Below are 24,089 nucleotides of genomic sequence, written 5' to 3' on the forward strand. Positions count from 1 at the left end.
ACTGCCCTGCCAGGGGCAGCCACGACACTGGGTGCCTGCAAGGGGATCAAGGCGGTGTTCTTAGCCCATGTTTCAAGGACTGAATCCACCCTCTGACTCCTTAATGACCAGCTACCAGCTTGAGAGCAGAAAAGCAAGGACAAAAAAGGACAAGCGTTTGTTTTACAGAATGTCACCCTGGTGTTTCATCCCCTTTTCCCCCACTTCACAAAGAAATTCAATAGGAGACAAATGCATTTCATGGTTTTTAATAATTCTGTGCTATGGTTAAACCACAGCATATTAAGAACAAGCATAAAATCTGTATTTAAAACTAACAACAGCACTTAGAGCAACATCTTCCTTTAAAAGTATTGCAATAACAGACCTTAGGTCTAAAAACTAGGACATCACCATTTGCTCAATTAAAAGAGTCAGATACACAACAGTTGAAATCTTTTCCTTTATATAACCAGGAGTTACGGTGGAAAATAAGCAACAAATTAATTGTGTTAAAAGGAAAATAAGGTAAAAAAAAAAAACCAACAAAACAAAACAACAAAACTTAAAGCAAACCAGGTTTGTCATAGCGTCACATGACAACTATTGAGAAATCCCAATACAGTTGTAAAAAAAAAAAAAAAAAAAAAAAAAGTACTGTTTTTTAATAGATTTGTTTTTACAACAATAAAATTTAAAAGAAAGATTAAATATTGTTGATAGTGCTGTACATATTTCAGAATAACTTGAAACAAAATGGACAGAAATAAGAGACGCTGAAAGTGTGATCTTGAAAGCCACAATGTTGGAAATACAAAAAAATCCATACAGCAATAAAGCATTTTACACTGTAAAATAACTAGCAAGAAGCAACAAAGAGAGGGTCCACACTCTAAAACCAGGTGTTGGGTGGTTAGTTTTAAGTAAAGCAGCCTGACCAATATACATACCGTCATGAAATGCTCTGAGCACAGCAGCGTTGGGCAGTTGATATCTATAAAGATAAAATCCCTTACAGCGCTTACATAGCCTTGGTACTGCAAGTAGAAAAGGTTGTTTAATGATATTAAGGTGATTTTATGACTATTTTTGCTGTCCAGGCTCTGCGATGCCTGAGGCTCTCCTAATTTCTGCTTATACCTTTTCTAACATCCCGGCTGCCTACTGCGCTTTGTGGAAAATGGCAAAATGTGAACACGGTTGTGAAGACACTCAGAGTCTGCTCTTGCCACTGCAGCTTCAAAGCCAATTAGTGCCTCTGGAAGGAGACGTGCTCCTGTTTGGTCCACTCAATATGCAAGTTTTGATACGATAAATCACACCTTAGGTTCTTCTAGCAAAAGGTTTGCTCTGTAAAGACTCCTGCTAGTCAAGGCCTGGGTTTTTTGTTTGCTTTTCTTTCTTGGCGCACAGAAGTTGTTCTGCAGTGCAAACAGAGATGTGACATGGCCAGGCAAGACAAACTTCCAGAACAACTGCTCTGTGCCCTAGCAAACAATAAATGAGTTAACAAACAACAGTCATAAAATATGCATACTTCACTATGGTACGTGCTTACTGATAAAACAGCTCAATACAGATAGGGATGGAGACAAGCTACCTGCACAGGCTTGACGATGTGGAACTGGCCATAAAATGCATGGATTTCTTTAAAACGAAGAACAGAACAGCCACGGTCAACATTCAGACACGGGACGCCCGTGGGGGTTTTAAAAAGATATTTACAGACAAATGTGAGGCTGGAATTTCAGGTCAGCAGAGAAGCCCCGGGGCCGCCAAGGGCTGTGCTCTGAGCCACGGGCTGTGAGCGCTGCAGGTGGGAGCCAGGGGCTGCTCAGCCCACAGGGCTTCACCACGGCCTTCACCGGGCTCAGGTACGGCCCCTGGGAGCTCTCACAGCACTGGGCTGCCACCTGAAAGCCAACAAAAACACCACCTCGACGACATCGTGACACGCCGCTACATTACATCTGTGGTTAAAGCCTGACAAGTATAAAAAAGTTACGTACAGACAGGGGTATCTATGAGAGATCAGCCGGCATCCATCAGCAAGAGGACTGGTCTGTCTCGGATCGACAAACTTGTACATCACCTACCGTCCTGGGATAGTTAGAACAAACAGCTTAGAAAAATAAGTAGAGTATCTGCAATTCTCTAAAGTAGAACTTCACGTTTAGTTTTCCTGAGGTATTTGCTTCACCGAACAAGCCACACCGAGAGCGCATGGGGCATGGGCACGTGCGGGGGGACCCAAGAAGCCGGGCAGGTCTGTCCCCCGGCCAGCAACACCCTACCAGCTGAAATGCACAGCACAAAGGGCTCCGTATCCATGTTGGCTCCAACCAGGCTGCGGCCTTCCTCCCGCCATATTACATATCGACCTGGGCTCAGCTGCTGCTGTCAGCAATCGGCACAGCAGTGGGGCATGAGCAAAGCGAGGCCTCAAGGCCTGCGCTCTGCTCAGCACGCAGCACAGCAGCGGGGAAGCAGCACAGCAGAGCTGGCTGGTTACACACAACTCTTGTTGGCCTCCTTTTCATTTCACAGGGGTGGTCTACATCGGTTCCCACTTGTCTGAGCTTCACTTCCCATCAAGGACGCAGACAAAAAAAGATCTGAAAGGTTTTAGCCCATTTCTAGGTTAAAAACAAACAAAAGCAACACCACAACTTAATCAAGGATAATAAATAATAAATCTGCTGGAGAAGTAGTAACAAATACTGGTCCAACTCAGCAATAGCAAGGCAACGACCAAGACAAGAAGCATCTAGCTGCAAGGTTAAAGCTGTGGAGGTTTCGTTTGTTTTGCTTTTTTTTCCTTTTTCTTAAAGTGACACATTTAAAGAAAAAAAAAAAGAACAGATCTTCACAGCAAAGATGCATCCAACGACCAGTTGCTATACACAGGCGAGCCAAGAAGGATTTGTTCAAACTTTTTCCCTTATGATATTATATTGATATTAATAGGAAAATAAAATACATAGACTTCTTGTCATTTGTATGCATTCATTTGCAAATCTTCTTACAAAAGAGGACCAAGCACAGAAGTTGGCATTCACAAAGTCTATGCCATTATTTTGTGTTAAAATTGGTATCATCTATACATTATCTTACAGTATTAACATCTATTTGTTTTTGTGTGTTTGTTGTTCTACCCATTGGGTAGGATATGTGCATAATATATTCAAGTTATACACAGCACCATAAAAAACAAAAACAAAAACAACCCACCTAACAAAATTGGAAAGAAAAAGACAGACAACCAAAAAAGCACCATTTTCAGTGAGGCACAACAAGGGTGGGAGCGCGAGGCCTGACCCAACGCCCCTTGGAGTCAGCAAGAGTCCTCCCACCAACGGCACTGGGCACTGAGTCAGGCCCTCAAGTGCAAGGGGATCCCATCTGCTCAGACCTGAACATGAGGCACCTTAGTTGCTTACAAACTACCAACATGCAAACCTCCTCAAAATTATACCTAGCACGTACATCAATAACTCATTAATAACCCTACCAGAGCAGACAGACAAGCACAAACCAAAGAGAGAAAGGAAGAAGAGACAGTTTCATCACCCACAAGATCCTACACATCCCACACCATCTCAGAAAGCTCACATACCAAACCGGGTAAAATAGCAGCAGCAGCAGCAGTAATACAGCAAAGAAATGACAGAGTCATCTCCAGCAGTAAATCACACAGAGGGCGGCTGTTGGGGTGAAGGGGAACTTTCTAGGATATGAGTTTGTTTCTGTCAACCAACACAGAAATAAGCTCTGCTGGTGCTGAAGCAGAACCAGTGCCACCCGGTTGCTTTTGCTCAGCCTGCAAACAGGGAGAAAACAGCAAGGCAGAAGGAAAAGCTGGGAGAGTTTGCAGTAAGTTTCATTACGAGATTATGCTGTTTTTCCTTTGAAAGCAGCATGGCCCTGAAATGCATTTAATGCCAATAGTTGTGACTCTTTCAAGGGAACACCAGCAGCCTCCTCACCGGCTCGGTAAAGGACTTCATCCAAACAGAGCTGCCACTGACAAGGAAAGAATTTGCTGGGAAGAGACAATGGGCTCCAGCACTGCTCATGGAGGCTGAATTTTGTGATGCAGCTCCTGCTAATCCCCAAGTGGAGCCATACCAATAAAATGACATTTTTGCTGGTGCGAGTGTGCCCAGTGGGGCTTTTGCCAGCACAGTGACAACAAGCAGAGGTGGGGCAGAAGGTAACTTGCACCCCTGACTGATGAACCAAGACTGGCAAACTATTAAATATAAAAAAATCTAACCAACCAACCTTTTCAGCTTGGCCATTCTCAAAATTTTGAGCTTCAGTTTACTAATACAAAATAGAGGAAATACAGAGAGCTGGGCCAGGAAACCTCTGTACATCCAACATAGCCTCACAAAGGATTTTTCCATGTTCCAAGGAACCTCAACAGGTCTCAAATAATTTAGCATGAGTGGTCTTTTCCAGCTATTTAAGACGACTGACAAATTGGGGGTAGGTTAGAAGAGCAGTTATAGCCACGCTGGTTGGCAAGCAGGCAGCTCAGGCCATTGATGCATAATTCAATTCTTCCTAACGCCATTTATCTAAAAAGCAAAGATGTAATCAAAAGCCAACCCTCATCCAAATCCAGTACACTAATATATCCCTTCTTAGCATCAGCAAGGTTTCAAATAACATGCTTCTGAGATTTAAAGAATACATGAATTACATTTGCTTTGCATAAATCATCACATGAGGTCTACATTAGCGCTGTCCCAAAAGCATGAGGATTTTTCAAAGCCCAGCCTGAAAAGGGAGAGCAGTTGGATGGAAGATGGACTAGCATACCTGGGCATGGGCAAGGATCCACTCAGTAAAACTTCCCAACTGACAAAAACAGTGCACAACAGTCACAGGAGCAAGAAACAAATACTCCTCATGCCTCCCACTGTTTGTGACAAACGATCTGTCATCGCTCCTGGGAGCACGATGCCAGTTAGCATTTCTGGGAGGTGACTATGGAATAGTAATTAATACACAGAGAATGGATGAACAGGTCACAGGCACAATCTTGCATGCAGGTATGTATACACACACATGCACATCAACACAACTCAATGGTAATGATCAGAGAGAGCCGGGGGACAATCATAAATATCTTCAAATGTACCAGCAAGCGTACAGTTTAACCTTGGAAAAGGAAAACAAAACCCCCCAAAAAACCACAGAGAACAATTTTAGAACATCGATTTCCACCTGCTTAAATGTGCAGGGCTTGGAGTAAGCAGAATGCTAGCAGCCCATCTGCTCCAGAGCATCCCCATGCCCCAACACCATGGTGTCAGCCTGCAGGCCCAGCACCGCACTGCCAGGCAGGGCTGAACTCACCCAGCCACACACGGGGTGCTCTAGCACTACACGGCTTCCTCTTCCATCACAAGGAAAGCACATTCCTCCCAAAGCCTTTTCCCTACGGCTGAACATCCTGCACATCCAGCCCTGCAGGACCACAGGAAAGCAAACAGATGTATTTAGCACCAAGAAGGGATCCATGCCAAGCCGCTAAAGGGAAGAACTAGTCTTTGTGGTAGACAGAAGAGAGGTCATGATGCTTTAATTTGTAATAAAAAAAATAATTCTTTTAGCCTGAAAATTTCTGAGCTGGGCACATCGGAGTGAATTTTGGGAAGATGGGTTATTCAGCAAAGATCAGGAGATGCAGCCAGAGGTCAGGCTAATAGGATTCATCAGACAGAACACTCTGCACGTGCATTGTGTGTTTTCCGTGCATGGTAGAACACCAGCATGGAGTTGTAATCTACATAATTAACTCTACAAGGCTTTTGAAATCTTTAGTAGCTTACGAAGTCACATTTGAGTGGCTGTGGAACCTAATTCTGGGTGTTTTCAAAGGAAACTCTCCATAAATGCTGCACAGAATCACCTGCATTCAGAGAATACCGACTTCTAAACCTTTAAGTATTAATAACACTATTTAATTTTGTTATGTTTCTGGTGCAAAGGTAGATTTCCTCTCACTACAACAACAAAAAAGGAACACGCGCTTCTGTAACATTACACTGTTGCTGGGATTCCCACCAAATACCCTTAATATTTATTCAGAAATATTGCATCTACTCCCGTAAGAGGCCCTCAAATGAAAGCAGTGGATGACAGCTTGCCTGCACCAAGCACCAGGCCATTACAATTCCTTACTGATGGCTGCATGTGAGCTTTGCACACAAAGAGAAGGCAAAGATGCAGGAAGAAATGCAACTACTAGGTGAGCAAATATTAAGAGTTGTTGTTTTCTCCACTACTTTTTTCTACAGAATGGGTGAAACGGCTCACATTTTCCACATGCAGAAGAATGTCTTCAATCAAGAAACTGTGACAACCATAATTCCCAAGAACATGAATGGAATACGCAGAAAATTCACTGGCATACAGAGATGTCAAAGGATGGCTAAGGGTTGACTTCAAAGAAAGTATATTCCCAAGAGGTGACTCTGAAGGTAAATCCAAGGCTCTCTCCTGTGAGATCTGCACAGGATAGATGCTGGTGTTCAACTGGTCCAACCCCAGGGCCCCAACCAGGCATGCTTAGACACAACCATTGAATTCCAGCTGTTCTCACCTAAAGGCTTCTTGGCTAAATAACCCTCAAAGGATCTGCGTAGGCACACGCACTGTCTGGCCAAAGCTCACTTCCCAAGGACAGCAAAAGTCACCAAAAACCAAAATCAACACTGGTTGGTCTTGTCTTCTGCAAACATTTCCTAAACTAGCATAAAACCAAATTAGCTCATGAAGAAAACAACCTATGCTGAGGCCTATACGACACACGCACACACACACACCAAAGACACACACACACTGTTTTGGCATTAAAACTCTGCATAGATCAAAGATTCGCCTCAGGTGCCCAGCCAGAAGCCATGCAGAAGTCCTGTCTCCGGCCATAGGAGCCAGCACCTGATGCACCTGGTGCTTGCACCCGGGCACCAAGCACAAGGCTTTAGGGGGTAGAAAAGGTGAAAAGTCGATGACGCGCACACACACACATATATATTAGAAAGTATTCAAACTAAGACTCCATAGGTTCTTACTTTAAGTCCATTTCCAAAATGCATTTTAAGTGCAAGTTGTGCTTTTTTCATGTGCTTGTGCTGCTACTACCACCATTCACCAACTGCCTTCCAGTGCTGCATTTGCTTCCACACAAAACCAAGTAGGGAAGAAGTGCCTCGTGCCATTTTACCAGCAGGCAAAACTTTCCCATTACTTTTAAGACCAGCATGACAAAAGCCAGGCTCAGAGACGCTTCATTACTACGTGAGTGACCTCCATCCACAAGCACAGTCCTGCTGGCGCCCACGAGACAACGTGCACAGAGGAGGCCTCCCACCACAGCCTCCAGAGCTGAAGGCCAACACTTAGCGTGAGCGCTCCCGCCTGCCAGCCCCAGCACTGCTGTGGAGACCACGCGGGGGTCACAGCCACAAAGGCCCATTCACTCCAACGCGATGGATTGCCAGGGCTGAACTTCAGTATCTAAAAGATGCAATGGAGAGCGCAAAGCACAACAGAGTCTCACATATGTTAACAGCATTGCAGGGGAAAAAACCCACCCTGGGTTTTTAAACAATTTATTGCATAATGTCATGATATGTGACTAAATACACTTCAGGCTACAGTGAGAACAAAAATCTCTAAAACCTTAAGTACTGGCGATACTGCGTTAAGAAAAGAATGGCAGCACTTCGTTAGAATTAATACAAATCAACACATCTGGGCTTTTGTTTTGTCTTTTGTGAAACAAACAAGTCTGAACTGCAAAATAGCTAAACTCTAAGTGATGGAAAATGCTGGGATGTCACATTTGCCTTCTTCCATCCGAAAGTCACCAAGACACTTCATTGATGCGCTGTTACTCAGATGCAAATTATTGCAAAGTCAACAAGTTAAGTGTCCCTGTATTTCTTGATTTGTGTAAGTCAAGAGATGTTAGGCTAAGTCCTGTCCCCTTTTCTAGCAAACCTGGGGGGAGGGGGGCAGACTCCTCCAGATCACTTCTGGGGCTCAATTGTTATTCCACAGGTGAAAAGACAACATATAGAAGAACTTCACATAAAACAGTTCCCTCATATATAATTTTTAAAACATTAAGATAGTGCAACTTTTTAAAACACATTTATCACAACACAAATTAATTCCTTGCATTCATCTAAGTTCTCAACTTTATACCTTGGCACACAAAACAGGAATTTTGATTCATATTTAAAAAAAAAAAAAAAAGCACACCCTGGGAGAAAAAAAAAAGCAAACTGGCCAATTCTTCCCCCATTAACTAGCAAAACCTTCGTCTTTCTACCATTCAGTGAGTACAAAATCGGCTGTACAAGCCTCATTTCTGTGCTAAGTTTACTTTCAGAATTAAATAATTGAAATAGTTTATTAAAAAAAAATAATATATTCCCCTTCCCCCCGCCCCCCGAAACACTGCTCATAGACAATTTGAATGGAAGTTTGTATTTCTTTCGATCTGCTTTGCATGCAATTCCCCTGAAAGGAATCAGAAACAAACAACTGGTTTGCACGTTTGGTTTTACTAAGTTGTACCATGTGAAATGTAACAACATTGTGCACCAGAGCACGGGGCTCTTCCTCCGCCGCCCTGCTTCAATCTCTTGTCTTCAGTCCAAATGCACCTCGGAGAGTGACTTAGACCAGGTTCCCTGGTTTCCGGTCTTGGCCTTTGCTGGGGACAATTGTGCTCTCTGAATTGTTCTGCTGAAACTGAAGTCTGCTCCCCCTCTGCGAGGAAGGAGGAGCGTTGCTGTGCTGGTGATGGAAAAACGAGGAGCCTGGGTAGTGCCCCATGACCTCGCTGTACGTCGGGGGTGGTCCTTCCATCCTTCCATTACTGCTATAGTTGGTTGCACTTATGCCCGAATTGCTGCTCGGTGGGCAGGGGCCCCCATTGTACATGGAGATGTCTATCAAGTCGCTATCAAAAATGGTTCGGTTGGGCGGCGCCCTGACAGATTCCCGGTTGAGCTCCATCTGTTGCTCTGGGTCCCGGAGCTGCAGGGTGCACGGGCCTTGGTACGGTGGCGGCTCCTCCCCATCCGAGAGGGAAATGGTTGGAGGAAGGTCAATCTCATGCTGCATGTATGGGTAAGTAGGCTGGAAGCGACTGAAACGGTCCCGCTGCATAAAAGATGGGGCAGTAAACCTGTCCCTGGACCTTGGAGCATACATAATCTGCAATGGGAAGAGAGAGAGACGTGACTCCACACCTGAACAAAGCACTGAGGGCTCTCCATATTGATGAAGAATTAATAGAAAATGCTTCTATCATCTATCTCAGAGGTCCGATCCCACAGATACTGTGTGTGCCTGCTTCTACACACACGCATGGAAGAGAAGAGGTAGGAGTTCAAGAAGAATCTAACACACTGCAGAACAGCTTCAAGAAAGACGATCCTACACAGCTCCTAACATCAAAACATGCATAGCTAAGATAAACGAAATCTGCTTCTGTACATAGGAAACACTCCAAATTATTTTCCTCTCTAGTCTTGACTATTAATTAGTTCTACAAAAACGTCCCAATATTGAACTTCAGCCGCAGCCTGAGCCTACCCCTCCTGCTCCGAGTTAACCTAACACCCAGCACTAACAAAGAATTCATATGGTCACTTTAGTGTATTTTGTGAAGGTCCAGCATGTCTCACGCCTTCACTATGAGAGCAGAGCAGGTGCCCTCCTCCTCAGCTCTCAGCCTCCAAGAGGATGTCTGCACTGGGAGTCGAAAAAATGTTTCTGGCACATTAAGCACTGGAGAAGGTCAGAATTTACCAGAGGAAGAGTATGAGATTGCCTGTGAGGAGCTATTGCTTCTCACTTGATCCATTCCAAATCTCAACAGACACACCAACTTCTTAGACCTACATCTATCATCCTACATCCCCAGAGGGTCCTTAGTCCCTGATCCACACAAATGCAGTGTCAGCTGCACAGGAGAGCTAGGCCACTCAGGACAGCACGCCCACAAGTTACCACACAGGCCCATGATCTGTGCTGTCCAGAGGTTGGGAAACACTGGTGATAGGGAATGTGCATACATTCAAGAAAAATACAGGGAGAAAAACAACAGGTCTCTTACATTCCACTGAAAAATTACTGAGCCTCTGCACGTCACTTACCTGCAAATGTCTACTAAGTTACAGGGAGCTGCTGATGGAGACGAGGCATCAGACAGCTAGAATGTCATTTTTTTAATGAAAACGTCTTAGACATTTAAAGAATGGAAGTTAAGACAGGCTCAGATGTCCACATGCATGTGATACTTGATCTACGCTCCCAAGGCCTTATTTACTAAGTAGATGCATGTCTTAAGAGAAGGCAAATGTATATCATGCCAAAGATGGTAAGAAATGTCACTGTACCTCTGAAGCACCCTGGCGTGAAACCGAGCTTTCCGAAGGCCACAAGCACCCTTCCTGCAATGCAGAAGGGAACAACACATGAGAAAAATCACGTGACAATCCTGCCTCAACACCACAGTGAGCTTCTAACCATTGATTACCCACACCTAAGGGAAGTCCCACCCCTCGCTTTCTATAAGTAGAACAAACAGCAGTTCTGCATCCAAGCAGGTGAAGCTCAGCGCACTGTGAATGTGCAGAGACAGCAGCCACAACAGCCAGCCTCACAAACCACAGGGATGCAGCAAGCCAGTCCCAGCTGCATCATGGGACAGGGCTGCCATGAGGTCTGAGGAAGCTTGTTCTGCTGCCCAGTGTCCTGATTACACAAGGAGTCGAAACAGTGCACAACAAAACCTGATGACTCCTGCCATGTCCCATGGAGAAGGGACATTTGCTCTATACACAGGAATACCCTGGTCAACACCGTCACGTGCTCGACTCCCACCATAAATCAGCAATGAAACTGGTTTCAGTCACCAGTTCCCTTCTTCAGGCACTTCCCAGCCACCTTCCCAGGCCAAAGTGTTTTCTCTCTCAGCCCCCGGCAGCCTGTTTTAGTGCTGTACTCAGGGCAGAATAAAAGGGTGAAGAAAAAGTTGTCAATAAGGGAAAATAGCTTCAGGTGTACTGTTATTTTCTTTCTCAAATAATTTTTTAATTAATTAAAACATACTGCAGTTGATTTATTTTACTGGAAAACTTCAAAGCTGAAAAGGACAAACTAGATAAGCTATGAAGGACAGAATTTCAACCTTACTGGAAAAAAATCAAAACAATACATGGTTGTGAGCATTTTCTTAGTGCTAAGTAAACTTGCATGATTTTATAGGCATCAGAAATTTCAGGAAGGAAAATGCACACTGCAAATCCTACTGTACAGCTTTTTCTCACCAGAGCATCTTTGAACATATTTCAGATGTAAAAATAGACCTAACTAGATGTTCAGCATGGCACTCAGATACCAAAACCGTCTGTGATCTTGTCAGGAGAGTCCACCATAGAAGAAAGCTGTTCTGGGAGGAATCTCCCACAGGATTCAGCTGTTAAGAGAAATGCTTTGAATAACAAAGCTTGTCAGTCACTTCTCTTCTGTAGCTATAGAGAGTAGATAAAGAAGGCTGACAATTTAAGTTATTTACAATTTCCTTTTGCAAGTATCCCTGCTCACTAACACCTGTAATGAAGGAAGACTCATAGGTAGACTCATGTACTACAGTGGCTATATAAGATTTTGCTAACTAAAGAAATGTTAACTGTGTAACTGCAGTAGTTGAAGTTACACCAGTATCCACCTTCCTTTATACCCCTCCATCACCCAGATGCCCACATTTTGAAATATCTGAGGGTGTATTTGCACAATTACAGGCAATCAAGTTATCAGCAGCTGGCCAAGCAGGCTCCAAGCCTATTGCAATTCAGTAAAATCTAGTAGTCAAAGCTAAAATGCCCAGTTAACAACCCATGGGCTGCCATTCAACAGCAAGCTCCCAAGTGTGCGGCTTTATGATTCATGCCACTTTCTCTCCTCTAAAGCCTTCAGGTTCAGAAGAGAGAAAAAAGCTAAAAGCAAAGACCCAGCCCAGAAAGAAATTCAATCCACCACCAACATTCATGTCACTTAAAAGTCACTTCAGAACATGTTGCCAGTGTGAAAGTGGAAGTGGTGACCCCCACCCTGTTACCCACCTAAGGCAGGAGACTGAGAAGAACCAAAGGAGACAGCACAGTGTGGAGCAAAGCTTTCCACACAGACACACAGTAGGACCTGCATACTGCGCCCTGGCACACAGAACCAAGGACGAGCCTTGGAATCAGCAGCGTCCAACAGAATGTACTTCTAATGCTGATGTTTGAATCCTGGTACAGGAGAAGGCACGGCAGCTACTGCAGGGACATGCAGAAAGCAATTAGGGTGCTGGGATCCCAAAACCAAGAACAGGAATTCAGTCTTGCTGTGATTCTTACTCAATGCACGGGCAAGTTTTAGAATCACAGAATCACCAAGGTTGGAAAAGACCTTCAAGATCACCCAGTCCAGCCACCACCTATCACCAATAGTACTCACTAAACCATGTCCCTCAACACAAAATCCAAACATTCCTTGAACACCTGCAGGGTCGTTGACTCCACCACCTCCCTGGGCAGCCCATTGCAGTGCTTGACCACTCTTTCAGAAAAGTAGTATTTCCTAAGAAATGAATAGCGAGAGAGGCAAGGAGAAAGGGAAGGAGATGACAGGGTCACCCACACTCAGCTGTAAAGGAATCCTTGAACCCTTCTAGAATAGGAACTTACTGCACAGTGACCTGCAATGCCAAACACAAACATGAAGAGGGGCATCCTGAGCTCCACCGGTCTTGGAGTGATGGCGAGGGGCTGAGAGGAGAAGAAAGGAAAAAATCTGGTGCTATAGGATGGAAATATCCCAAAGACCTTTCTTCATGGTGCAGGAAGAATGAAATAATGTGGGACTGCCATGAACAATCTGGGCTGACTGGTTGCTTTACATGAAGAGAAGGTGTTATTTCTTGCTCTCTCCTTGTCTGTTTACTTTCAGATTTTCATTTGACAGCTAATATGATTCCACGTGGCCAGATCAGCAAAACACAAGTAAGAGCTGGCAGCATTTGTATTTATATTCTCCTGTTCTGAGGACCTCACCTTAAGGAAACCCGAAACAAAGTCAGCACTACAAATAAAAGCAGATCATTTCTTTTTTGCTGTGTGAGCTCCAGCACCATCCCTCAGGCTGGGCATATGAGAGGAGAGGGGGCTGGCCGTCCTCACGTCAGACCACCATGGATAGGCACAAGGAGCTCTCAGGTGTGTCAGTGAGGGCTAAGCCTGAGTACCTTTCACCTATGCTTCTTCTGTGGGCCATACATCACCTTCCTACAAGACCTTCATGTAGATACTTGATAGCCTCAGCCACTTCAACTTGCTCCTTCTTAGGACTGAAGGTCTGCAGGCGTGAGCTTCAATATTCACAAGTGAGAGGGAGGGAAAGCTCACACACTCATCCCCTGTGCCACAGTCATTTCTAACACTGTTAGGTTCTGAAATAAGGATACACATCTTCATGGTAAATCCTAGTGCTTACAGGTAACACCAGAGTAAGCCAAATTTTAAGGCTGCAAGTTTGGCTTTGGCCAACCTTACCTGCTTCTGGGCTTCACGAAAATTTACAGATATACATTTTAAGATTAGGCTTTGAAATATCAGCATTGCCAACAGGATGACTTCTTGATTGTCTAGTGGTGATGATTACTCAAGGTTTAGAACTCAGGACACTGAATAAACCTAACTAACTAGCTTTAGTTGTATTTTATGAACATTTATAGCTTCAGACTTCTTGAGGCTGCCTTTAAGCACTGTGCTTCCTGCAGTTCTCACTGCCACCCAACTACCATGGGTCAGCATCAGCATACTGATGGCCAGGAGGAAAGAAATGTACTAGAGGAAAGAAATGTACTGGAAGAGGAATTTTTAACTCAAGATAAATTGCAGATAAAAATGTATGCTCTTCAAACTGTAATAAGCTAAACCAAGCCATACCATCACAAATTTGCTTATTTACTGAATCCATGAAGGTGATTTTTGGCTTTTTTCCCACTTTTTTTCACTTTTCAATTTCTGACACTTAGAACTCTGCCTGAAATGGTACTTCCTGAGAAACAGAGGTCAGCACTGCACTTGCTGAAGTGCATCTCAAAGAATCAGAGAACCATAAAGGTTGGAATTGACCACTATGACCATCTGGTCCAACCACTGACTCAGCACCACCATGCCCACTACCACGTCCCCCAGTGCCACATCCACACGGTTCCTGAACGCCTCCAGGACCAGTGACTCCACCACCTCCCCGGGCAGCCCATTCCAGGTACTGAGAGTGTCTCACTTTCCCCTTTGATTTTATATAATAAAACATAAACATGTATACTTAACATTCACATATATGTACGTATACACCTCTGTTTAGCAGGTGAAGCATTAAGCAAGCAGTGCAGTTTCTGGCTGCGTCCCTAGGTGGCAGTGCCATATTACACCACACTAAAGCAGCGCTCTGGGAACACACACACACAAGTCCCCACCAAAACTGCCTCTTGGCCAATGCAGTCCATCAAAGCTCCTAAGATGCAACACTTTCTGTCCCAGATACGAGCAAGGCAAAACTGCTGCTTTGTCCCTAACAGAATGACAAGCATTGCAGCCAGACTGCTCTTTGCTTTAAGATCTGCATTTCCCAGCGGCAGGAAAGGTTGCAGTGTCTGGCAGAAGGGCACACGGCACCAACCAGGGGTTTGAGAATTACAGAGAGTCTGACTCTCACTCTTACTCTGCCTCCTGACATCTGCAGTGCTTATTTCTATTACTTGATGCTTTAAGGCCTTTATTTCCCCAGCTTCACAACACTTTTCCACTTCACTTCTGGAAGCGAAGGAAACAAACATTATCATACTTCCTTTAGCTTAGCTGTTAGGGGGAAATTCTTCACTCACAGGGCAGTGAGGCACTGGCACAGCTGCCCAGAGAAGTTGTGGTACCCCATCCCTGGAGGTGCTCAAGGCCAGGTTGGATGGGGCCCCAGGCAGCTGAGCTGCTGGGGGCAGCCCTGCACAAAGCACAGGGTGGGGCTGGGTGGGTTCTGAGGTCCCTTCCAACCCGAGCCATCCTATAGTTCCAGGATTTAAAGATGAAGCAAGTTGCCCAAGGACACACTGAGTCAGTAGCACTCAGGAGTCAGCGCTCCTCGCTTCAGGTCCCACCTGTAGATCTCCTCAATGCTGCTTTTCTTATTAAAGGTGTTCTGACTTCACTGTGGCGGACTTCAAAGAGCAGCAGCTAGAACACGCCGTCTCTCCCAGCAGGCAGGAGAACACAATGTGCATCCAACTCCTGCCAGCTGATGTCTGGCACAAAGGAAGAGGTTTGGCCAAGCAGGGTGGCCTCTCTCATCTATGCTTTCCTCTGGTCATACACTTAGGTTCTCATTGGCATGGGGATTTTCACAGTTCTCACTCTCCTGAATTTCCACTTTTATTAGGAAAGAGCAGTTCTGGGACAGCACACAGCACTTTTACGCCTGTGCTCGGGGGCCTGGGCACTCAGGACAGACCCCAGTGGCAGCAGACCAGCGCCAACATTCCACACTTCTTCCCCATTGATTTGGTAAGAGACAAAGACGTAATGACAGAAGCCACCAAGATGGGAGGAAGAAATCCATTTAGTGCCGTCAGAAGCTCATTAAGCACCTCCCCGCAAGTCACTTCATGAATCAGTTGTCCCTCAACGTCCCCCTGGAAATCACGGGTGATGACACTCCGAATTAATCACCACCAAGCACGATTCATCTCAGTACTGCCTCGGCGTCTGACACCACCTCAGCTCTCCCACAGCACAGCAACTGCCTGCGCCCCTGGGACGTGCCTCTCTGGGGCTGCCGCGTGGCTCCATTCCAAAGCCGACAGTGGCTTTTCTCCAGCGACGCGGCCCTGACCCCACCTGCTGCCATTGGGCTGGCCAGAAGGGGGAAATGTTTAATATTTCATTTGCTGCGATACAGACACCACTTACGCCAACACAGCTGGTGCTCAGCAGTGCTCATGGTTCTCTCCCCTGAACTTGTATTTCTGCTCATATTAAGACCGCGGTTAAACTCCATCTCAGCTGTTGCAGCAAACTGGGTCTGTGTGTTTTTAAGGTTTGTGTATTTTAATATCCACACTGGGAGACAGCACGGCTTGCACCTCGGCAGGAAAACCTAGTACTTCTGAAAGCTCAGAAGTCTGCCCATGTCCTGCTGTGGTCTGCTTAAGGCCTCCACACAGCAATCAGGGAAATAAAAGAAATACAGACCAGGGAAAAGATGAGAATGTGGTAAGGGTCTAGAAAGGGGGGAACAAAAGGAAAGAAAATAAAACTAAAGTTGAACCAGTGGCCATACAGAAAAGTGTATCTGCAGAACAAGAATGCAAGCACTACTTCTTGGGAGGCAACTATTGTATTTTATGAGATCAGTCCCCTTACAACCCTTTGAGTGTTACTAACACCTGGGATCCCAGTGATATTTCATCTTCTTTTTAATATTCTCATCTCTGGAAATGAGAATTTCAACCTCCAGGCCCTTTCTGTTTTTCTTTTAACATGAAGAAAGCCAGACGAAACAGAAACCCACAAATACATAAGCACGCGTTGCATTTCATTATTTTGAAGCCCATGGGTTTTACAGGTGTAAGGCTGGTGATGAAGGTGACAGAGATCTCACCCTTTCATGGCTGCTGTAGATCTGAAAGGCAGCAGAACAAGAGGGGCTGTGGGCAAACCAGGCAATCAGTGCCTGTTCAGCTGCTGGAAGGCACCGTCACCAGAGATAGAGGACCAAAGGAAAGGTGTACGGCTCAATGTAGCACAGGCATGGAGAAAATAAAGCCCAATTGAATAAGAAAGGCAGGATCCAGCTACATCTCTGCAGCCTCAGCCAGGTAGGAGGGCTTTTCTCCACATGGCTCATTGCAGAACTAGCCAGCTCATTTACTGTGCTCTTTTAAAAAATACTGCTGAACTTCCTCTGTTTTCATTCATCATTTCTCTACCGACAAAAGGCCTGAGTCAGAATGACATTCCCTGGACGCATTAGTGCTTAATAAACATTTAAATCCATTTTCAGAGTCTGAACACCACAAAAAGCTTGTTCCCTTGGGAAAAAGCCTGCTTCCCAACAGCACTTGCACGCAGACCAGTGTCTGCCTGGTTAAAACACTGATGCATATTACTGACCCCGCATCTGACAGCACATGCTACCACAGAACCATGAAATGGCTTGGGTCAGAAGGGACCTCAAAGCCCACCCAGTCCCAACCCCTGCCATAAGCAGGGCTGCCCCCCAGCAGCTCAGCTGCCCAGAGCCCCATCCAACCTTGCCCTGAGCACCTCCAGGGTTGGGGCACCACAGCTTCTCTGGGCAGCTGTGCCAGTGCCTCGCCAATCTCTGAGTAAAGAACTTCCCCCTAACAGCTAACCCGAATCTCGGCTCTTTTAGTTTAAAAACATTCCCTCTTCTACTGTCACTATCAGACCACGTAAAAAGTAGCTCTCCCTCCTGTTTATAAGCTCCCTTTAAGTTCTGGTAGGCTGCAATGAGGTCGTCTTCTCTGCCATCTATTGGGCAACCTGCTCTGTACAGCAAGACCGGATGGGTGCCTTCCAGTCTCACAAGACCAGACAAATACTTCTGTTTCCTGACTGTCAGACACTGCGTGCTACTTCTGTGGTCTGTGCTGCAAAGAGCACACAGCTGGTTTCTGCCAGAATTTCCTTCTAACGCCTAAGACAAGGGAGAGCTCAAACATATTTGACACCTGACCTCAGAGAAACTCTCAAGCCCTCTTCCCCACATAAATGGCAGTTTTTTAAGAATGGCTTCAGCTTACCAGAAACCAAGATGAGTAACTGTGCTGACAAACCCACACCAGTCAGTTTTCAGAAGAATAAACAACCAGTTCTTGCCAACCCATTATCAAGTCCTACAAAGTGCGCACTTGACTGTGATCACCATTACTTACAAAGGTGCCATCAAAACGAAACTGAGTCAGAGTTTTAAAAAGGTCTGAAGAGCAGTTTTGGACACTAAAGCAGATGCTGAGTCCTCACTGTCAAATTACATGTCCTTATTTGCGAGAAGATGATGCTTCCTCCCTGGTTTCCAAGAGAAAAGGCACCATTCACTCTAATAACAGTCAGTACTAACGAACCATGCACAGGAAATAATGGGTTACTTCATGCATTTGACAGCTCACTGCCATTTTAAAAGATTTGTGAAGATGAAAATGTGTTTCCTTTATCTGAAATCATGTCATTTTAGGTACTCATAGCAATTATAGCTAACATTTTCTGGACACAAGTGTGATTCTTGAGTTAGTGTGTCCATTTCAAAGAAATTCTTGAATTAATCCAGTCAATTTTTCCAGTTCAGAAGTCAACAAGGTTAAGGTTTCACAAGCTCTAGTTTCATCTGTAACCAAATTTGAGCTCTATACTCCTGGGGAATGGAGAGAGAGGCAGCAAGGCTGCCTCCTCTCAAGGAGGTGGCTCCTCTCCTCCCCTGCAAGGTGGAGGAGTCACCTCAGTGGAAGAGCGCTAAAAAAAACACAATTTGTTTTCAGCCAGACTGGCCCCCTGAAGTTCTCACTATGTCCTTCTGATAAGGAGAACAAAGAACAAAGGGAAAGACTCAACTGGTGTGGAAAGAACGGTAGTTTAAGCTTCACTAGACTGAATACTAGTTTAGACTATCAGGGACTGTGCCTTTCAGTTGCCATCGTACAGTTGCTTTGCCAGAGAAATGGAATGAAGAGGTGGAAAGAACAGAGCTGCCAGGAACTCAGTGCATCACCAAGCAAACCTCACAAACTGCTCTTTGGCCATCACGGCCAGCAGAGAAACCAAGGGCACTGCTCAGAGGATGACAGAAAGCACATCAGAAAAAGGATCTCTCTAGTACACATGGGATGCTTTGGCAGTGAAGGCTCAAAGGGACACCTCTAGGTCAGGGATGCTCTGTGGTTAACCCCAGCAAGGAAGCGGTGCAACCCATCCATCAAACTTCCATCTCACAAGGCAAGTTAGGTACCCACATACTACTGAGTTGACTGTGGACGGCCTTGGTGAGTCCAGATGGAGATTCAGTGTTAATCCTTTCACTCTCCAGCAAGACATCTTAACCACTCCAGGTCCCTGGGAACGATACTGTGCCTAAGATTTCACATTTTTCTGGGCAACCACTGGAAAAGCTCTGGATCCAGTAAAGTGTCCCTGCAGCTCCATAGAACAGTAACAGTGGTAAAACTCCAGGCATTAGTAAATATACAAGAAGTCACAACATGTCTCAGTTCTTCACATCCAAGGAAGTAAGTGGCTTTGTTTCTCTTTCATTCCCTCCCAAATCACAGCAGAGAACAGTATGTCACACCTGAACCTCCAAGCATGTAATGACAATATACTCATAGAACATAGCAGGGCCTAAAAATACTCAAAGGCAGCAAATTTTAAATTTGCATTCTATTTTTTCCACTGATAAATGCAGCTAACTATAGGAAACACTGAAACTAACGGTAGAGATTTTTAAAACAGTCGCATGTATCAGAGCTTCTCTGCAGCCTCTGATGCAGATGAGCACAGCATGAGAAGGAATTAGGTAGCAGAGTGGGTACTCACTGTCTGCAAAGTATCCTCCTGTCTTCTGCTTTGGCTCTGACGGTTGATAAAGGAGCGCGTCGAGAGTTTGTAATGGTTCAACAAGCAGATGATCACTACCACCATAACAGTTATAACCACAATGATAATGATGATTTGAACAAACTCCAGTTCAGCTAAAAGAAAAAAGAAAAATACGTCAGTCACACACACAATGTTAATTCATCACAGAAATAACCTGAAAACGCTCCATATTTCATCAGAATCAATGCTGTCCATTTTGCAAAGTTTTGCAAAGAAAACTGTGCCCTAGAAAAGTGTGATTTTTTTTCCATTCTATTGCATTGCTAATCAATTTGTGTGAGTGGCTGCAAGCCTAAGGTAAGAAATTTCTCAGTGATCCTTCACTGCTGCCTTTACTGGTAACAAAGTCTTTAGCACAAACAATTCTTCTGCAAAAACAAAACAAAATGAAGCAAATCCCCTATTTTAATCACCACCAGCAGCTTCAAAGCAAAGCTCACAGACCGAGGCCACAGGACACAGCACCCAGCATTCCAACAATCCACATCGTGCTGCTGGACCCAAAACCAAGATCAGGAAAATTGAGGGGGGAAAAGTTTCCTTAATTTTTATCAGCTAAGTGGTATGAAAGTTGCCCACTGAAAGCCACCTTTTTCTCTGACTGGATCTATACAAAGCACCTTTCCCAATTACTTATTGCTCTTGAACTAGAAAAGAACTAACTTTTCTAGGTTATTCCCATTCGGGTGTAAGTCTAAAAGAGCTCTGGCACTCAATACCACCACAGTTACAAAGAAACCAGGCTCTTAGTGAACACTACCACCAGAGCCCACCACCATACTCAAAGCTCCACCCATGCCACTAAGTATATTTAGAAATGAGTCACTTGCAGTCACTTTTGCTCCCTCCCAGCTATGCCAGAGCAGCATGGACGAGCAACCTAAGGGAAGAAATTGCCCTTTGGAAGCTACAGTTGCTGGTATTTCTATGGAAACTGTGTTGCTTGCTTCTCATGACAACCCTAGTTAATGGGAGGAGGTCTCAAGCAAAAATCAAAGAAGCAACAGGAGTTGCTTGGTTCTCAGCACCTTGCAAAAATCACACCACTTTTGGGAACAAAAACATAAATTTGGAGGAACCAATATAAAATTCTTGCTTTAAAAAGCCAGTGAGGGAAGAATGACACCAAAAAAAAAAAAAAGAGGAAAAAAAATAAAAAGCCAAAGCAAACATCAGAGAAAACAAGTCTGTTCTCTCTTATCACTTCCATTTGTAGTCATCCTCAACCTTCTGTGCAATACCAGTAGCTGAAGCTTAAATGAGCACATTGCCACTACAACACCGAGCTAAAATCACATCTTTTTGTACACACAGCATCGCATGTGGTGGAGCTGGAGGAAACCCGAGGCTGTCTCACTACTGTGGCCAACCAACCCCCAGACCCAAAGAGCCAGGAGCGCACTGCTGCCCAGGGGGACTGATGCTGAGAAGCACCCAACAGAGGCTTGTCACAGCTGTAGTTCAGAGTCTGTGGCTACCGTGCATCAAAAGGGTTTCTTTGACCCAAAGTCTTTTGGCTTTTCCCCCACTTTGGTCCATGCAATGCTTTAGTCTGGAAACAGAGGGAGCGCTGCTAAAGGGCACCACACAAAACCGGCAATGTTGATTTAGGCTTTCCTAGAATGCAGAGATCACTGGAATGGCACGTCACTTCTCTGTCCGCCAAGGGCACTCTTCTACACTGGACGAGGCCCCGGCATTTCGGCGGCAGAGGACGGCACCTCTCCTTCGGGAACCAGCGGTTGGGGCTGTGCGCACTTCCCTCCGGGGAGGGCGGGGGAATCGCCGGGACGTGCAAGGCTGAAACACTATACGCGGCCATGCGATAGGATCGCGGCACACACGCATGAGCACATGGGATTTTCCAAGCTCAGCCTTCTGCCGCTGACATTAGAACACCACAAAGCATCCTGCTGCTGTTCCAGAGGAAGGAAAGAGGCGTTTAACCTCCTCTTCCTCCTGCCCCTCGGGCTCACCAGCGGGTTATTAATAGGAAAAGGGAAAGAGCAAAAGGCACGGGCTGAGGCCGTCTGCGCTCGCTGGCACCGCTCGCGGCAGGGGAACGGCTCCCGGCGTTTGGGCACACGCACTTGGCACACGTGCGGGGGGCGAGGGACCCCGGTGACGTGTGGCAGCCCCCGCGCTGCCGTCCCGGCACGGCTTTGTCCTAATACGGACTTTTTCCATAAATAAAATGGGAGAGAGGGCAGGGGGATAGGGAAATGGGACATCTTCACCTCCCGGTATCCGCCCCATGCACGGACAGACACACTGCTTCACATGCAGCAAACAGCACTTGTACCACGTTTTTTTTTTGTTGTTTTTTTTTTTTTCCCAGAATAATACTTTTCCTCACGAAAAAGTCAAGCGTACATGTAATGAAAACACCTTCACAGAGAAATACGGAAAAAAAAAGAAATCATTTATTGCCCTATCCCTGCCCGTGCAAGTGGGAATGCCCGGCTCGATGCCCGAAACCACCCTCTGAAAGCCGGCTGTGCCCTGCGAGCCCTCCACCGCGTCCCGCACTGCCTGCCCCGCACTGCCCGTCCGAGGGAGCTCCCGGAGCAACGCCCGCGCGGCCACGAACGACAAGCGAAGCGGGAGTACCTCGTTCCAACAACAGGTCTCTTAACCGTGCATCCTTCACCGCGGTACTGTTAAGCTGCTCCCTGGACATACTGTGTCCGCTGGGAAAGGAGGGCCTCCGCGCCCCGCATCGCCCGCCCGCCTCCGAGCTGCGCCCGGCTGCTCTGCTGTCTGTCTGTCTGTCTGCCTGCCTGTCTGTCTCTGCAGACACCGGGCGGAACGCGGCTGCCCTCAGCCCGACCGCGCTTAACGATCAAACCGTCTCAGCCGGTTAAACGCGCTTCCTAGGCTCTAGCTGAAACCAGATGCAAAAATCATAATTGGGAAAAAAAAAGAAAAAGAAAAAAAAAAAGAAAAAAGAAAAAACAAAACAAAACAAAAAACAAAACAAAAAACAAAACAAACAAAAAAAAAAAACAGCGCGGGGAAATGATCCGCAGCGCTCCCGGCCCCGCTGCTCCCGCCCGGCCTCGCACTCCCCACCCTCGCGCGGGCCGCGCACGGGGGATCGCAACGCAGAAGGACGGACGGACGGACCTTACCGCGCAGCGCCGCACCGCTCTTTAAGCCGCGGCCGCCCGGCGCCCGGCGGAGCCTCCGCGCCCTCCTCCTCCCGCCCGGCCGCTCCGCCGCCCCGCGCCGCCGCTCCGCGCCCGCCTCCGCGCCCGCCTCCTCCTCCGCCCCCGCCCCGCGGCGGCCCCGCGCCGCTCGCCTGGGGGAGCCCGCGGCCCTGAGGGCCCTGGGGGGCCGCCCGTCCCCGGGGGGGGGGTCGCCCGGCGCTGAGCCGCCATTACCCTCCGCGCGGACGACGAGGGCGGCTCACCGCCGGCGCCCGCCTTTCCGGCCGCGGAATGAGAGGGGCCGCGGAACCTCGGCCGCTGGATGATGCGACGCTATGGGGACAGACGCGGGGTTTACGATATTAGGGAGACGCATCCTGGTGTGATATTGCAAAACGAGAACCGCCAAAAGAAATAATCCATAAAACCTCAAACCATCTACACGCAAAAGTCAAAAAAGGAAAAAAAAATAAAAAAATAAAAAAATAAAAAAAAAGGAGGGGGAGGGGAATGAAAAATACCACAGATTTTGGTCTCATTTCACGTGTTGTTGGCATGACTCTCAGCCCCTCTGCCTGCCTCGGCCCCAGCACAGAGCTGCCTCTGCTGGCGGCAGCTGGGGCGCAGCTTCACCCCTAAGCCATTACTTCTGTAGGCAGGAGGGTGCTCAGCCCTCACTTGATGTCCGGGCTGGGCAGCAGACTGCTGTGCAGCCCCATGCCCTACCACAGCATGGCTGCCATGCTGTGAGCCCCAGGAACCGCTCTGGTCTGCATGGCAATAGTGCTGCTCCCCACACGCCCCATGGCTGCAGATATATGGACCGGACTCAGGAAACCAAACCAACTTGGTCTCAAGGGGTGAAAGCTGAAAGAGGACAAACCATCCCATGTCAGTTGCCCGTCAGCTCAGCACAGCCATGCAGACAGACCTTCCCACATCCCTGCTGCATAGGGCTGGACAGCTCGGCTTTTGGTGCTGAACAAGTGCCAGGTATCCCACCAAGCTGCCCTGTCAGCACCAACGGGGACTTTGCTTCCTTCTCAGGTTCCCTGCCTGATGGCGGAGGTCCCACCCTGCCCCATCACCCATTGTACTGGGGAAACAGCTGGAACTCCCCGGGCGTACTGAGTCGCAGTGCTTCTCTGCAAACTACCACCAGTCTAGCACCTTAATGGGAAAGCCGAGGGCTGGTTAAACTGGGTAAGAC

The 24,089-nt window shown here is 46.6% G+C and overlaps 1 protein-coding gene across 6 annotated transcripts in view; it reads right to left on the reverse strand.

Moving 5' to 3' along the window:
• Positions 1-232: 232 nt before the first annotated feature.
• The window catches only part of LDLRAD4 (low density lipoprotein receptor class A domain containing 4), a 230,323-nt gene continuing 206,466 nt past the window's right edge, over positions 233-24,089 (reverse strand). For 2 of the 6 annotated variants that reach the window (XM_042868683.1, XM_042868684.1), the window contains exons 4-6: positions 19,668-19,822; positions 10,413-10,466; positions 233-9,225 (exon numbers count right to left, since the gene is read on the reverse strand). In XM_042868683.1, coding sequence (XP_042724617.1) covers positions 8,683-9,225; positions 10,413-10,466; positions 19,668-19,822 — 752 coding nt within the window. In that variant the 3' untranslated portion in view covers positions 233-8,682. Of the gene's footprint in view, positions 9,226-10,412; positions 10,467-19,667; positions 19,823-22,340; positions 22,615-22,856; positions 22,922-23,113; positions 23,136-24,089 lie in introns of those variants that run through there. The other 4 variants (XM_042868685.1, XM_042868688.1, XM_042868686.1 and 1 more) reach the window with 4 other exon arrangements.

Source organism: Lagopus leucura, unplaced genomic scaffold (genome assembly GCF_019238085.1).
Source record: "Lagopus leucura isolate 7727_CA_CO unplaced genomic scaffold, USGS_WTPT01 Super-Scaffold_100002, whole genome shotgun sequence".
NCBI classification, from domain to species: Eukaryota; Metazoa; Chordata; class Aves; order Galliformes; family Phasianidae; genus Lagopus; species Lagopus leucura.